Source organism: Aptenodytes patagonicus, chromosome 22, assembly GCF_965638725.1.
Source record: "Aptenodytes patagonicus chromosome 22, bAptPat1.pri.cur, whole genome shotgun sequence".
NCBI lineage: Eukaryota > Metazoa > Chordata > Aves > Sphenisciformes > Spheniscidae > Aptenodytes > Aptenodytes patagonicus.
Genome location: NC_134970.1, coordinates 604,042 through 618,023, shown reverse-complemented (window position 1 = coordinate 618,023; position 13,982 = coordinate 604,042). Strand labels below are relative to the sequence as shown.

At 43.1% G+C, this 13,982-nt stretch overlaps 1 protein-coding gene across 5 annotated transcripts in view; it reads left to right on the top strand.

Annotated features, from left to right (window-relative positions):
- MAGI3 (membrane associated guanylate kinase, WW and PDZ domain containing 3) overlaps positions 1 to 13,982 on the top strand; it is an 83,127-nt gene that overhangs the window by 57,477 nt on the left and 11,668 nt on the right. For all 5 annotated transcript variants that reach the window (XM_076358158.1, XM_076358156.1, XM_076358161.1 and 2 more), the window contains exons 10-16: positions 1,185 to 1,793; positions 2,813 to 2,844; positions 4,985 to 5,138; positions 5,733 to 5,824; positions 7,986 to 8,178; positions 9,395 to 9,580; positions 13,168 to 13,353. In XM_076358158.1, the coding sequence (XP_076214273.1) occupies positions 1,185 to 1,793; positions 2,813 to 2,844; positions 4,985 to 5,138; positions 5,733 to 5,824; positions 7,986 to 8,178; positions 9,395 to 9,580; positions 13,168 to 13,353 (1,452 nt within the window). The remainder of the gene's footprint in view (positions 1 to 1,184; positions 1,794 to 2,812; positions 2,845 to 4,984; positions 5,139 to 5,732; positions 5,825 to 7,985; positions 8,179 to 9,394; positions 9,581 to 13,167; positions 13,354 to 13,982) is intronic.

Genomic DNA, 13,982 nt, shown 5'->3' with positions numbered 1-13,982 from the left:
TTTCCTCTCTATACATAAAGTAAAAATAGTGTGTTGGAATCCTGGTCTGTGTTTTGCCTTGTTGCTGCCAAAAAACAACACCAAATACTAAAATTGAAAAAAACCTGCAGCAGGTATGAGCAAGCAAAGCTATATGAACTGTGCAAGTGAGGAAACACGAGGGATGAGAGCACCTGCAATCCATGAAGAATTGCACACTTTTTCATTGTTATTATACATTTCAGTGACCTATAAACTTACTGTAACATACGATTTACATAATAGAAAAGGCAAAATGCTTCTTTACATATCACATAAACTCTCTTCAGAGAAGAAGAGTAAGAAGAGTTCATGCTTTCGAGGATTTTGTAGTATTTACTTAGGAAATGAAACAATTTCCTGTTTTGTTGCTGACCTATTGTTTGAACTTGTTTGTATGCGGTTCATTTTCCTCCTCTGTAAAAATGAAGATGATCCTGCAGCATTGTGTTGTGGTGCACACACACGTTTGAATGAAAAGATGAATGTCTATTCCTGTTGTAGTTCATGCAATAGGGGAGTTACTGTTTTACTGATGCCCGGGCATTTAAGTGATAAGACAGTTTGCTTGCTGGGAATATTGTATTGCACATGCAAAGTTTCATGATCAAAATGATGCAAATTATGAAACAAGGTTTCAGGATCTGAAGCCTACTTCCACTTCATTTTGAAAATACATGCTTAGCCATGTGTGGCAGCAGTGTAAGAGCACGAAACGTGTGTGGGCGCAATCCTAGCTTAAGTTCAGCCAGTCCTAAAATAAACATAGGATCCCCCCCCCAAAAATCCGATTTATTCTGGATTGAGTTTAGGATGCTGTACAATATGCATTAAAGTAGAAGGCATCTGCTTGCAGTAGTGTGCGTTCACTGCTTCATCTCCTGTGGTTGTACAGTATCATTTTTTAAATCTGCCACAGATTAACCTTTATATATTTAGCACACTGTGTTCTGAGATGAAATAGAGTAAATGCAAAGAGGAAATCCTTTATGCTTTTTGGCAACAGATAGCCAAGAGATGATAGCCCAGCCACCATTTGTTATTAGTTTTGAAGACTGCACGGTGGTTTCCTCCAGTTAGGCTTTTGTTCTGAGCCTCAGAACACAGGACAGGTGTGGGTGGTTTCGTTTCTGTTTTTGATGCTGTTGAACTTTCTTTTGTAACAGGTGATGTCATTGTAGACATAAATGGAAGTTGTGTTCTTGGCCATACCCATGCAGATGTTGTCCAGATGTTTCAGCTAGTTCCTGTCAATCAGTATGTGAACATGACTTTGTGTCGTGGTTATCCTCTTCCTGATGACAATGAAGACCCTGTGGTAGATAGAGTGACAGCTACGCCTATTATCAACGGACCGCCTGTGACCAAAGGAGATGTTTGTGTGACCAGCCAAGATTTAATGGCAGGAACAGTTGTGTTGGACCAGAATGGAAAAATGGGCCCTATGTTGGTCAACGGTCGTCTGAATGGCCCTTCCATGGATACAACTGAGCAGAGGATCTCTCTTGCATCTTCAGGAGGCTCTCAGCCAGAGCTGGTCACCATTCCTCTAGTCAAGGGTCCTAAAGGCTTTGGGTTTGCCATTGCAGACAGTCCTACAGGACAGAAGGTGAAAATGATTTTAGACAGCCAGTGGTGCCAAGGCCTTCAGAAAGGGGACGTAATCAAGGAGATTTGCCATCAGAACGTACAGAGCTTGACACATCTGCAGGTGGTGGAGGTACTGAAGCAGTTTCCAGCAGGAGCAGAGGTGCCGCTGCTTATCTTAAGAGGAGGTACATATGTAAATTTAAGGTTGTCCATATATGGTTATATGCTTTTTAAAAGTCCCTTTTTTAGTGTGATACCTAAATCGTGTCCAGTCTTGACAGTTAAGTAGCAGCTTATTATGTCTCTGAGCCGTTATGTTCTAAGTTTAATTTATACCCCTGAGTATTTGGGGTAAGAGCATGTTTCTAGGGGGTTTTTTCCAAAATTTTATTATGATATATTTATGCACTGTCGCTTCCAAGTGTCTGGAGAGTGCTAAAGCAAAAATGCAGTCTCCAGCATAACGCGAAGTGTATGACAGATAGAGTTTTCTGAGGCTCTCCAAATGTATTCCAGTAACTGTAGCTCTAATGGACAGGTGATTACAGGAGACAGGGAAGGAGCATCAGCAGTGAGGTGGAGCTGATCACTGGAAATACCAGAAAAATTCTCATTTTCGCATTTGCATATTTATACCTCTGCATTGACTGTCAGTCACAGACCAGAATGTGTCTTCTTCCCAAAAGCTGACTAGTAGATAGTGTGCATTTGCCAGAAAGAGCTGAATGAATTACGAAGCAACACGTGGCTGCTTAGTGTCCCTTTAAGCTTTTATTGTAGCCCTGAGAGTGTCACTTCAAAGGTCATCAACATTTGCAAAGATCCCCGAGTCTTTTTCTGTATAAATGCCACTATTCCTTAATTAGCTAAGGAAATAATTAGATTTCTTTGGTAGCAAGGGAAATTCCGCTAGACAAATTCACAAAGTCTGCATGTCCAATGAACTGATGTGTGATTTGGCTGACCAGTGTCTAGCAAAAAGAGGAATAGATGTTTTTCATTGTTGTACAGCTGGCAATTCTAATTTGAGACTTCTCTGAAGTGATGGTTTTGGTCAACTGAACATTCACATTGCCATTTAAAAGAAGAGTGAATAAGCAGTTACTATTTTCAACCCAGGAGGACCTGATTATATTGCCTTAATGCTGTTTAAACTTTTGGTGACCTAGTATTGAAATTGCTTTCTACGTTGTATTTTCTTCAGGTCCACCCTCACCTACTAAAACTGCCAAAGGGGTGAGTATTAGTAATGTATTTGAATTTGTTTCTGATGGAGAATATTCAGGGGTTTTTGGTTGCAAAACAGACTCATAAATATGGTCTACTTAACACAAAAGATTCCTTTGAGTTTTTTCAGTTGTTTAATGGAGGTGATGGATGTCTCTCTTCTTACTACTCAAGAATCAAAAATGCATCAAAGATCTTGTATGACGATGGGTGTAGTATTGTTGATTTGTCATGATTTTAAATACGACATTGCCACTTAAGTCCTATCATTATTTCCTTTTTTTGCACTATACTTGAAATTGCTATCTGTGTGCACACTTTGACCTGCTTTTGTAATCTCATCTCCTCTGGGTTTTAGTCCCTGTGATAATCTGCAAGATCATTTAGCAAAACCACGTCTACTTAGCTGGCACAAATTCATTGTCTTAAGTAACTGCTGTCAGAATACCCATTAAAAGGGAAACAAAATACAGTATCTATTTTTTTTTCATTGCTAATTACCTGTATTAAAGTGAAATGGGATTTTTAAAGGAAGTTTATGATACTTTGATATTTCTCAATCCTCGCATAAAATTAATGGACTAGTTAGTACTCCCTTCTTAAAATGTTTGCTTATCTTTGAATCCGTATTTTCAGGAAGTCTCTATGTAGCGGTACATTTCTAATTTGATACTCATTCTTGGAAGTTCGATCTGTTGGGGTATCTTTAATATATATTAGGTCAGTAAAGAATCCTTGGGCTTAATAAAATACCCTCTGATTGGATAATGCTGATAGTAATGCGTGTTTTTGTCATGAGCACTTCTTTTATGAATTAGGCTAGTTGGTGAACAGAGCTGTTTCTTTAAAAATGTTTCTTGTACAGAAAAAATTATTTCATTTTAGGAAAACCTTATTACCCGGATGTAGATGCAGCTTCTTTTTCTATCTTTGTCCTGCTGTTTGAGTATTGAAGTCGTATCCCAGCAGTGGGATAATGTGAGCACACAAGTTCAGTGCACTTGAAACAGACTGCACTCAGTAAGATTTGCAGATTCAGTTCCTTGCAATCGTACAGCTGCCCGCACTAAATAAATCAGTGCATAAATCTGTGCAGTTTGAGGACACAAGCCTTGTCAGCGTGGCTCCCATGTCAGTGCACTCTATGCAGGCGTACTAAAAATATTACAGACTCAGGGACTGGCGTTCTAGCACACGTGCAGTAGCAACTTCCCACGGAGCACTCGATGTTCAGTGGCATTAAGCAGCATGGCAAAATAATTCAGTTAAAAAGGGCAAGTTCGTGTGTTTATAAGCATGCAAGAAGTGTCAAACTGCTAAATCGCTTGGGGGGGGGTTCTTCTATTCTTCGTAAAAGGGCATATCTAAGCCTATTCTGCTTGTGCTTTCGTTTAACATGCACAGACGCATACAGACTACCATGTTCCAGTTTTCCAGGTTGGGTTTCAGCCCAGAATAAGTATTCAGAGTTACTTTAGTGCATAATCGATTGGAAATTAAGGTGGGAGACCACAAGGATGCTTGGTGTCCTTTCTTCATGAAATACTAATAGGAGTGTTGCAGCTATCAGATCATAAGAGAAAAATGCAAATACTGAATTACTGATGCCTCACACTACCCAAGTGTATTCCTCCTGTTCAGTATTTATAATGCCGTTGGGACACCTGCAGCAAACAACCTGATGTTGGGCACACCTCAAGTGCTCTTTTTGGACGTGGGCAGGAGGCAGTGCCCGCAGAGCAGCTCGCGCCCGTGGCGGTGAACCGCAGTCCAGAGCCAGGCAGGCACCTGGCGAGGAATCGGTCTCTTCTCTGAACGTGACCGGTCCTGTATGCCCTGCTTCGTCCTGGGTGTCAGTAACCGCCAGGAGCTGGCTAGCTCTACTCATCTCTGAGCGTCAGTCTCTTCAAACCCCCTTTCTAAGCCCAGTCTTCAGTAGAAATCTGTGGCCTGTGAGGAAGACTTCAGTAGTCCGGTCAGACACATACATTGGAAAAGCTACGTTGAGTTGTAATATTATTCCCCTATTCCCTTGTTTTGCCCTGCATTTCACCTCTGCACGATGTTTATTGTCTTTGTGTGCACACATACACAAATTCAGTTATGCTTTTGATTTAATACGGATTTTGTGGGGTGGGGTCTGTTTCAGAAGGACAAGCAGGACAGTTCAGGTAGTTTGGAAGCTGTTGGCGATCCCATCCCGCAGCCGATGCCATTTCCACCCACTGCTGTACGACCAGGCTCTCCTAAACTAGACCCTTCGGAAGTCTACCTGAAGTCTAAGACTATATATGAGGACAAACGTGAGTATATCAGCTTCAACTTGGAAATACTCAATTATGAAGGAATTTTTTGTGTCATATGTGTGGTAAAACTGCTGTGACTTTTGTATTGAGTTTGTTAACTTCCTGTAGATAAAACATTTCAAGAAATGCGTAATTCATACAGAAATTAGAAATCTCTGGAATTCCTTTTTAAATAAAAGATACAATATGTTTCAACCATATTTATGATAAAGCAGTTAATCATAGAAACAGTCTCAAGGATGATCTAGTTCTGAAGTAAACTGAAGTAGACCTGACCATTTCAGAGTTTATAGAAGGTAGCTCTGAGTTGTATTACAGACCAGATTTTATCCTGGCCCACCGTATGAAGGCAGCTGTGATTTCTCCTTTGGCATTCATCAATCTATCCTGTCCTTTTTCAGCCTTCTCTTTAAAATTTATTTTTCCATTTTGGAAAGAGAACGTCACTGAAGATTTGACTGTTTGAATTATTTACTGTATTTCTGGTTACTGTGTTCTGTCGATAAGAAGAGTCAAAATGCACCACAAAAACATAATTTTCAATAATCAAAGATGGCTCCTTACGTGTTTTGAAATGTTGCTTTGTCTTAGCTCCAAACACAAGAGATTTGGATGTTTTCCTGCGAAAACAAGAGTCAGGCTTTGGTTTCCGGGTGCTTGGAGGGGATGGACCAGATCAGCCCGTAAGTGAAACAGTTTACAGTTGCCAATGTGTTATCTTACAGTATTACTGTTAGAATGACTCCTACTCTGTCATCCTCTGTTTCCCTCTCATTTAAACAGTTCAGTGATGGCAGAATTGATCAATTCAGTAACTGCCTTTTAAAGATCAAGAATTGATTCAGATTACCTTTCTTTTTTTCCTCTTCGTGGCTGACTTTAATCTGCGAGGCTCCTGTGCCCTTTCCACTATCTAGAGTCTTTGGCAGCAGTTTGTCAGGCTGATAATACTGATGGTGTTTCTGTAGTTGTTGTTGTGTCTCGGGGGCACTCAAAAGGGCAGCGCTGGTGCTCAGCCTTTGCCCATTTCCACCTGTTCCCGACGGTGGTCTTGGCACAAAGTGTGCCCTGGTAATGCTCAGTGAGCCGTGCACGTTGGTGCATCCTGGGGAGCAGATGAGTGGAAGGAAGCTGCTGCTTACCCTGCAAGAACTCCGTCAGGCCATTCTTTTGAATGCAGTCCAGTGAAACAAGGCAAGATTTGGGATTGTGTTGCACCCCTTTTCCCCCACCTCTCCCGCCAAATTTTCAAAAATGCATTTTGTTCTGTCAGTCAGTGTGGTTTCTGGTGGATTCGTCTCAAGGAGACAAGCACAGCCTTTCCAGTGCACTCTTTCAGGCTTTTATTTGCCTTGTGTTTTTCCCTCTCATCTCAGAAAATAAAAAATGTGCTGCTTCAGGATTTTTGTGAAAGCCTTGAAGCAGAACCTGTTAAGACTGGCTTCCTCTGCAAATGCATGTTGGTGTTGTTTTGCATTGTAACTGGCATCAAAATGTAGCTCTGATGTTTGCACAGGAGAAAGAATACTAGTTAGAGCCTGGTTTGCTTTAACCTGGTCAGTGACTAGAGTTCAGTTATGATTTTAAGTCGTCAGTGTAGTTGTGTTTCCTGACCTCAGCCTGCAGACCTGTTTCAGTTGGACTTGGATGACTCTCTGCTTGAGAGGTAATTGCCAAGGAACGGCGGAGTTGGAGGCAGAGGGGCAAATGCCAGTGCAGAAACCCCTGGGTAGTCTGTTCCTCCGATGGCAGGCTTTAGGAGACTCCCCTCTATTTCCAAAAATGCAAAAATTTTTCTCTGGGAAGAAGTGATAAGACTTCATATGTCAGGGGCTGTTCCTTCAGCTGCCAAGTTAAGAGGAAGAGCTTTTGGAGTAGATACTCAGGTTGCTTTTTGATCACAGTTAAGGAATACATTTTTTCCCATTCACAGCTGTGATCCAGTGCTAGCCCTTTTTTTTCTCCCCGTAACATGCATTTAAAGAAAAGGAAGAGCAAAACAAAACAATCTTACTTCTGTTGCACTTTTATAGCATTTGTGGTGTTTTGTTTCCATAACAGCCATAGCTGTTGGTAAGTGTCAAGCTAATGTCATGAATGCTGTGTGCAGATGATCTGCCCCCCATTGCTTAACCTCCAGCAACTACTGGACATAATTATTCTTAATCTTTTGTTTAACCTGAATGTGATTCTAGCATATGAAGTAGTGTGTGGTGTTCTTATCTGTGTTATATTTAGTAGCACTTTATGAGGTGGGGGTAGGCAAAATTGATAAGGGGAGTGCAGCTGTTTGAATTCATTATCTAATCACCAAAAGCTGTGCACTGAAAAATCTTCAAGCATGGAACTGTCTACTTTTCAGCAGTGAATTTGTGTTCTTTCAAAAGCTTGTACTTCTTCCCCAGTCTCTATGGCCTAGTTTTGGTAAAAAAATAAGTTGAATAAATGACAGAGGCTTTCGTTTCAATAATGTCTGAGAAATCATATATATGTAATAAGAACACAGTGTATACTTATGTCAAAAGTTGGGCTTTTTAACAAACTGAGAAATATACTCAGAGATAGTGATGCTTCCAGAATTCATGGAAATAAGAACTAAAAATCCCCCCCCAGACTTTGTGTATTTACTGAATGCTTTGAGCCCCCAAATTGTATCCACTGAGTCAGCTTGTGCAAAGTATACTCGCTGGCTGTGTTTCTGCTAGAATTGGACAGTCAGATAATCTTTAAAAATATCTTCCCAAAAGCCCTTATCTGTCTGGATTCACCTGGATTCCAACCATTACATGTTCTGGTGAGTTCATGTTCTGCCATTCAAACCCCCTGACTCTGCTCTGCTGACAGATTTATATTGGAGCCATAATCCCGTTGGGAGCAGCAGAAAAAGACGGCAGGCTTCGAGCTGCGGATGAGCTGATGTGTATTGATGGAGTCCCTGTTAAAGGGAAGTCGCACAAACAAGTTTTGGACTTAATGACCAGTGCTGCACGGAATGGTCAGGTGCTGCTCACAGTCCGGAGAAAGATCTTCTTTGGTGGTATGTGTCTGTCTGTCTGGAGAGGGTACTGCAGGACACAGATCTGGCTAAAGGAACACCTAAGTTTTTGTAATCAAATTGACTAAAGCTGCTCTGAAACTTACCAATTATTGCACTAGAGCTGAGCAGCCTGAGATTCAGGAGGGTCAGCTATAATTGAGTAAGTGGAGAAAAGCAGAATTTAATAAGCTGACACCTTGGTGCTTGCTAGTTTGCACTGCTTGCACAGGTAAGGCTCTGAAAATTATGATGGCAGTGGAGTTTTCTTCAACCCTTTTTACAGATATTAGTTAGAACAGCCACTAATGCTATGCAAATTGAGTAATAACACAATCTCTTTGCTGTACAACATGCTGTATTCTCAAGGCTTTTAGCATCTTATGTGTAGCAAAAATAAGTGCATTCAAATCAGAGATGATTCAGGGCAGCATCTTGTGATTCTGCAGTTTTAGATCAGTGTCCAGATGGGCAGTGTACAGAAGATTATTGTCCTTGACTGGATGATGCTGATGATGTGAATGACAGAGCTGGGATGGGGTTCAGGAGAACTGATAGTGGTCCCCTGTTCCGATTAGCAACCAGTATTACCTTTCCATGGCATTATTCAACCATTAATTCTGAGTATATACAAGTAAAAGGAAAAAGTATTTTTAAGATCAATTTCAATTTCTTTAAGATGCCTTCTGATAGATAGACTACTTCAGGACCAAAATTTTGTAGGTTTCCTAAAAGAAAGCCTGGCTTCAGTCTTCAAACTGCCTTTTAAAAAACGTTTCCATTGTTCCAAGTAAACAGTTGTTCCTCACTTAAGATAGTAATAAGCTGTAGTTTGTAGCTGGATCTCTGCCGTAGATGTTTTACTTGTAGCATGCAGAAAAGCCACCATGGTTTTTTTACTATAAAAAGGCATCAGATCACTGACAAAGTCTGTGTACACACTGCCAAGTCCATTCGGCTGTGTGCAACCAGTGTGCAGCAGGCTTTCCTTGCATAACTGCACACCTGTGTAGGACTCTGGGCCTTTGAATGCTTTATCCTGCATCTGATTTCTGCTTGATCCAAATTGTATTGTTAATGGACTCACCCCTTACTTTCCCAGGCAGACAGTGTTTCCTCATGCTGGCACTGATACTGAGATGTACAGTTTTGCTGTAGTTGCTTGGTAAAACAGCAGTATTGTTTTTTCCTTATTTGTTGTTTGTCTGTTACCTGCAAGGGGAAAAGCAACCGGAGGAGGAGGAGTCGCAGCCTGTCTTGACGCAAAACGGCTCTCCCCGACTGAATCGGGTAGAGTTTGCAAACCAGCAGTCCCCAGAGGTCTATGATGTCCGTCTGCAGCGGAAGGAGAACGAAGGATTTGGCTTCGTCATCCTCACCTCAAAGAACAAACCTCCTCCTGGTGGTAAGTGCCGTGTTCTGGCGGCGTTGTCACTGCCCAGCCTCACTGCATGGTGCTCGTACCAAAGGTGCTGCTGGCATTAGCAGGCATGTGCAGGGCTGGGGCTTCTTCAGGGGTTTCTCTTTGATGTGCTGGTGTTACCTACACAGCACTCTGCGTAGATAACAGTGGTCTTTCACTCTCACTATTTCACAACCCAACCCAAGACAGCTTGGTCTGTCTTGCTTCATGTTTATGCTCTTTTTCACCCAACTGTGACATAAGTGGGGAGCAGGGAGAAAGTATATCACATACAACCAGCCCGTACACAGGAGCGTGCACTTGGCGCAGGGCAGTCTTCAGGACGTGGATAGTTGTCAGGCTGTGGGTGGTGATGTAGATTCTCACACTGCGTTAATTCATAGGTGTTTTAATGGAAGTATAGTTTCACCTTGGCTTCATATTACCTAATCAGGTAGAATTTCTTACATTGGGGATCTGAGAAAGTAGAGACTGCAGTACTTGGAAGAAAGCAATGAAGTTGTTGCTGTCAGGCAGATAGTGTGTTTGTCTAGAAAGATCATCAAAATGAAAAAGTAGCATGCTCTGGTATTACAGTTCTGATATATGGATGTGGCTTCAGGCATAGTTGTAAAGATAAACAGCAAAATAACCAAGGTTAAAAGCAAAAATAAAAAGAAACATTGTGAGCAGAAGTGAATGAGAGAAGCTGCTTGCAGGAAGCCTTGGAGTCCAACCCAAGTAATGGAAAGATCTGTGACCCCCTGTACAGGAGCAGGTCTGCTCAGTGTAATTAAGAGCATTTGTATTCCTCGTGCTGATGGCTGCTACTTCCCTAGCAGTGCCAGGTAGAGGCTATTGAATATTTTTTGCATGAGGTGGCGAGTAGGATCATCTTTCTGAGATTCATTCCCTTTGGCCATCAAGTTTGGGTTATCTGTGTCAGCCCTCAAAATACAAGCCAGTTCAGCGTGTTCACCCACAAACGAACTCAATTGGCTGACATTAAGGTACAGATAACTCCTGAAATCCTTACTTGGTTTCCTTAGTTCCTTAGTGTAAATCACCCTTTTGAAACTTCCTCAGCTGGTTCCAGACAGACATAATGATGGCTCGAAAGTGTGTCTCTCTTATTGAGCCTCAGACACTTTCTTCTGGTTTTCCACTTTATTTTACTGCACAATAATAAAACAGCAGGAGCACAGAAAAAAACCGTTTCTAAATAACATTGTGCTGAATTCGTATTCAGATAGATATTTAGAGTGTGATGCAGTCTTGGCTCAGACGATACCTTTTCAAGAACGTTAAAGCCAGCCGCGCTGGAAGCGCCTGACGCGGTGGGACGGCGCAGCTGCAGTGGTCCACGCGTGGAGCTGCCCACTGCTGTTGGGTTCCCGTGGCAACGGCAGGGTGAGCTGTCACCCTCCAGTGCATGATGCTGCGCAGATGATTGTGTCCCACATCAGAGTGGCCGTGTGTTGACAGTGTGCTGTCTGGTCAGTCAGATATTAAGAAAAAAATATTATAAACAGAATTATTCTATAATACATTGGTATTCTGTGATAACTTTACTACAGATAACATTTTCGTCTGAGGACCTGCTGCAAATCCCTGGTTATTTGATACTAGAACTGAAAGTAGAAACAACAGAAACCAATTCCAGTGCTGGAAACATAAGCCCTGTGGTCCAGGCTGTTTCTAACACGCAGGAAAAAAGAGACGCTGGTGCATCCACAGGCTGTGCTGCGCAGAACTTTTCTGTGCCACTGTTTAACATGAAGCTACTGTGTTCTAAATCCAGGATATTTTAAAACAAGCAGTCAGCAATTGAGTCTGCAACCCTGCAGTGCTTTACTCTTCACAGTTGGCTCTTAGGTTTATATAATACTTAAAAAACCAGTCTATTAAGGAAAGTGTAATTAAAATTTAAACTCATGGTAAATGCTAGAAGGCATCAATGTCTGTTCCTTTGCAGTAACTTCTGCATGTGCTAGCTCATTAAAACAATCCTTAATGGCTTTTGAATCTTGGGTGGCTGATGACGCTGTGAAAGTGTTTCAGATTTGCTGTCACGGTTCTGAAAAGCCAGCTGATAATCCTGACAGGCGCATAATGTTCCTCACCTCTCCGATCCCTCAGAGAAAAGCATGTTTGGGAGAGCAGCAACTACAGAAAACAGGTATCCATCAAACCCACTTCAGCCTTTGGAGATGCAAACAGGCTTTTACGTGAGGTACCAGGAAAAGCATTTATGAAACATGTGGAGGTCAGTCTGGAGAGGTGTTTGGAAATGAGTTACAAAGGAGTGGTGCAGCAGTTCCTGCGCAGAAGAGCCCTGATGAGGGATTTGGGAAGGACAGAAGCCAATTTACTATGCTTTCAGGCATCCAGATGAATGAAAGGCTGGTTTAGACACGTGGGAAAGCATGCTGACTGATGTGCTTTGATGTAATGCGAGTCTGCTCTGTCAGAGCCACGTCAGCACGCAGGCAGCTCAACGAGCCGCTCTTTTGCCCCAGGTTTTGGTAGGCTCCTCCTGTCTCAATGGCATCTTGCTGGCTGCCAAGTGCCATCTTCGGGTCAGCAAACCATAGAACAGGATCTCTCCCTGAGCAGCGGCACGGCTCTTGGCAGGGAAGGCGCGGGAGCCGCTGGGGCCGTGGCGGTGCTCTCCCACGGGAGGGGCGCTGGAGGAAGCACCGTGCTGGAGTGGAGCATCCCTCCCTCCTTGTGCCTTTTTAGTTCTGCTCATTCCTGCATCTGGGGGGTGTAACTAAAAGCAGTCTTTTTTTCCTTCTACTTCTCATAAAATTCCCTCTTTTCCCTGTTCTGTCTTTTCTGGCCCCATTGCTTTGGCCTCTAGAGGAGTCTGTATACAGAGCAGAGTGTCGCTATGGGATGAATTGAGGAAACCAAGCCAGGAGAGCCAGCTAACATTCAAGCCAGTTTTTACAGGTGCAAGTTCATCCTGGAGAGCAGGAATAGGGAACGGGTCTGTGCAGAGCTGATCTAGCACACCTTGCTGCGCTGCCTGGGTGTGCCGAGGGTCACTGCTGAGGTGTTCACCAGGTTACTAAGTTAGGCTCTGGCAGGAGAAGTTTGATTTCCTTTTGAAGTGTATTTAAGGCTTAATTTCTGGTTGCAAGGAGGAAGAGTTAACCCATGCATCCAGATTTCTAATGACTGTGTTAAACTGGATGTCCATAACTGTCTCTGAGTCCACACAGTGTTCCAGGGTCTATGCATGAAATGGAAAACAATACATTATGAGCGGCAAAACAAACTGCTTCAGAGCGCTCCTGGGACACATGGTCTTACTCATCCCTTTGCAGATGTGACCTGCTTCCTTCCCATGTTTTCCTTTAGGCACAACACCTTGTACGTGACAAGGCCATGCTGTCAGGGGTTGGCATTTCCATTCACTCTACTGAGTGAAGCTTTCTTCATTATTTGAGGCTTTTCTTGTGCTAGCAGTGCCGCCGTTTAGAGCAGGAGCGGTCTCTGGGATGACTGTGGCAATTCTAGGTCTGTGTGATGCTTATCTGACATGAATATTAATCGTGTTGCTGTGCCTGTTCTTGATTTCCTAGTGATTCCTCACAAGATCGGGCGAGTTATAGATGGGAGCCCCGCTGACCAGTGTGGGAAGCTGAAAGTGGGAGACCGCATCTCGGCGGTGAATGGTCAATCCATCGTTGAGCTCTCACATGACAGCATAGTGCAGCTGATCAAGGACGCGGGCAACGTGGTGACTCTGACTGTCGTGGCTGAGGAAGGTAAGGAGGGTGCGTGGCCCCATCAGGTGGATGGGTCCTACCATGCTGCTGAAGTCTAATGTTTGTAACTTCTGAAGTTAATTCACTTAAAGTGGAGTATTTTAAGATATTTGGAAATTAAAGAGAAGAGTGAAGCTCATCTGTTTGCTCTGGAAGAGCTGAAGGCAGGTGGGGCAGAGAGAGGCAGCTGCCGAGGTGGTTATATTGAAAAATAAGATACAAGTATTAACAATACAGTGCAGGGTAAGAGAAATTCTTACAGTTTCTCATGTGAGAGAGAGAGACTGCTGCTCCCATGGAAACGTGTCCTGTCCAGACCTTGTATTCTTCAACCAAGGAGAAATGACCTCTCCTGGGAGAGCTACAGCAGACTGACGGGACGACAGAGAGAAAATCTTCTCACCCCTGGACAGTGCCGTCTCCTGCTGCTGCAGTGGCTGCCAGGAGCTTTGTTCCGGTAGAGGGAGGTGCTCCTGGGACGCTCTGGAGCGGCTCTGCCAGGCAGAGCTAGGGTGCTCTAAGGCCACAGGGACACCTGCTTCCCAGATCCACTCCATTTAGGCACTCTGAGTTTTTCCTTCCTGCCATGCTAAAATACACAAATTGCCTAACGCTGCATCCCCGGGATA